The sequence below is a fragment of the Sprattus sprattus genome (genome assembly GCF_963457725.1).
Source record: "Sprattus sprattus genome assembly, chromosome: 15".
Lineage (NCBI taxonomy): Eukaryota > Metazoa > Chordata > Actinopteri > Clupeiformes > Clupeidae > Sprattus > Sprattus sprattus.
Genome location: NC_137913.1, coordinates 23,352,136 through 23,354,635, shown reverse-complemented (window position 1 = coordinate 23,354,635; position 2,500 = coordinate 23,352,136). Strand labels below are relative to the sequence as shown.

General features: G+C 41.3%; 1 protein-coding gene across 1 annotated transcript in view; it reads left to right on the top strand.

The window, feature by feature from the left end:
- The window catches only part of pip5k1bb (phosphatidylinositol-4-phosphate 5-kinase, type I, beta b), a 34,739-nt gene that overhangs the window by 10,734 nt on the left and 21,505 nt on the right, over window positions 1-2,500 (top strand). The window contains exons 3-4 of the mRNA XM_080853034.1: window positions 53-121; window positions 888-1,018. Coding sequence (XP_080709160.1) covers window positions 53-121; window positions 888-1,018 — 200 coding nt within the window. The remainder of the gene's footprint in view (window positions 1-52; window positions 122-887; window positions 1,019-2,500) is intronic.

The window sequence follows — 2,500 nt, the reverse complement described above, 5'->3', positions numbered from 1 at the left end:
AGCTCACAAGATTAATCTTGGGCTTGTTGTCTGATGCTTGTGTCCTTCAAAGATGTCGTCAGCCCCTGGGAATGGAGTTGAAGGGTCACGCAACTCCAGTGGAGAGAAAACGTACAAAAAGGTAGCTCTTTCCCATCATGCTTTTTTTTTTAGATGGGTCTGCTTTGCAGTGGCCTGCAGTCAGGAATAAAGTATTTTATAAGAGAGAATGTTTTCTAGGTCAAATATGAAGTCATTGGAAGCCTAGATAGGGTGAGAAAAAAGTCTGTTTACTGTCGCTGGTCTTGCGAATGAGGGCATTGATAGATTTCTATTTATACACTTGTTTTTTTAGTGGAAGCTAGAGGCCTATAGTGTACATTGCTTATCATTGTTGTGTACATTCAACACAGTTCACCATGTTTATTTTAAGACCTGGGCATGCAGACAGTAAAATGTACTGCACGATATGTTTTCAGATAACATACTTTGAAAAGTTAAATATTTTAAAAGATGAAATACCTAGATTTACCTTGTTGATTTACCTGTAATGTACATGTGTACATTAAACATACATTATACAAAATACACTATTATATATACCTTCATATGTATTTGAACAAAAATGGGGAAAGAAATTTCATTCCTACTTTATTATCACAGAAGATTCCATGTTGCTCACACTAGATTAGACTAGTCACCTGTTAGATGTGTATTACCCCACTTTATTCAAGTTTGGCTTTTCGGAGCAACAATCTGTGCACAGAGAGAAAACACACATACAGAGACACACTAGACACACTATAGAAAGAGACACAGAGGAGGAGAAACAGAGAGAGAGATAGTGGTAGAGAGATTGGAAAGAGCCCTGCTGATCTCCCCATTCTGTCGCTATAATGGTGTTCCAGACCACTTCTTCGGCACTGAAGGGAGCCATCCAGCTGGGCATTGGCTACACAGTAGGGAATCTTACGTCCAAACCCGACAGAGATGTGCTCATGCAGGACTTCTACGTGGTGGAGAGCGTCTTCCTGCCCAGGTGAGCCCTATAAAGACAATGACATCTACCTGCACTAACCCAGGACATGACTGAAGTTACATTTGACAGGCAACACCTGCAGAAGGTAGGACACTGCCTGACTGTTTTACCAAAGGCAATTGTTGATAAACCAACACTTGGTCAACTAGATTGACCAACTGCTACCACATGGACTGGTTTGACTTATAGTTATTGTATATATTTGTATCAAGCAGTTCACCATTGGTCCTGTTCCCAACCCAAACTCTAATGTTAACCTTCACTGTAGGACTTCCATTACTGTCTTTCACTGTCTGCAAGATATTTAAATCAACCCCATTATCTTGTCCATCAAGTCAAAATCAAACAAAGTAAAGATTAATTCAAAGATCATGGTCCACTGGCTATGAGCCACATGACACTGTATCACCTTGTGCAGCTTAACAAGTTGACCTGCAGGAAGCCAGGAATTTGACTTTGAGGTGTTTCAGGCCAGAGGTGATTTTTATTTTTTTGCCACTTGACAAATAGCTGGGCAGTGACAGGCCGTGTTAAGAAGACTTAGGGTAAAAGGGAATTCAAATCATGAGCGTTGACTAGACCTGGGGGTGGACTCTTTAAGATGCCGTCATAATGTGGAAGAGAGGTTCTCAGATGGAGGAGAAATGGGCAGCAAACTGTACGGCTAGACCAAATTAGTGAATTGCCACTTTGCTGAGAGTGTGAGTTTCAGCTCCTCGTCATCCAGACGAAATCTTGGGAGGAATGTGACGTTGTGACCCCCCCCCCCCCCCCCCCCCCCGATTTAATTTCAGTTTTAGTTCCTGCCCAGTGTTCTTCCACAACCTGGTTATTGGTTTCTAATGTAAAGAAGGTTAGATTTATATGTCTCAGGATGAGGTCGAAAAATGACAGCAGACAACTGATAGATAACATTTCATGCCACTTGCTTTAATAGTATGTATGTCTATCTCAATTGTTGTCAAAAGATGATTAAGGTAGAGTGAGTATGCAAATGTATGTAGCATGTTACATTTAGCTAGTAGCTCCCTTTCCTCTTTGCTTTGAGGTATCTAGTGAACGATGAGACTCGATTCATTTTGGAATGAATTGAAGTCCAGATTTCATGACTAAGTTGACACGAGAGATGTCCCAGAAAAACAAGAACTACGTAACCCATTTTAAAGGGGATTTCGAGTGGTGCATTGTTTTCAGACGGTCTCATTACTTCAAGGAGCTTAAAAGAATTATGCTCTATTACCTTAGCAGTGAGTAGGTCATTTATTAAACAAGGCCAGTAGCAGTGTCCCTTATGGCTTCAGAGGGCTGGGAAATGTTCCAAAGTAGGTTATTGCTGTTTTTTTCCCCAGGGCTAGGTAACACCTGTGTCACATCTTGTGTAACTCGAGTCGATTTTCTTTCCAGTGACTGAAAAAGTGTCCACCATCTCCCCGGGTCAAAACTCAAAACCAAGCAGCTTGTCACAGAAACAGAGGTTGCCCT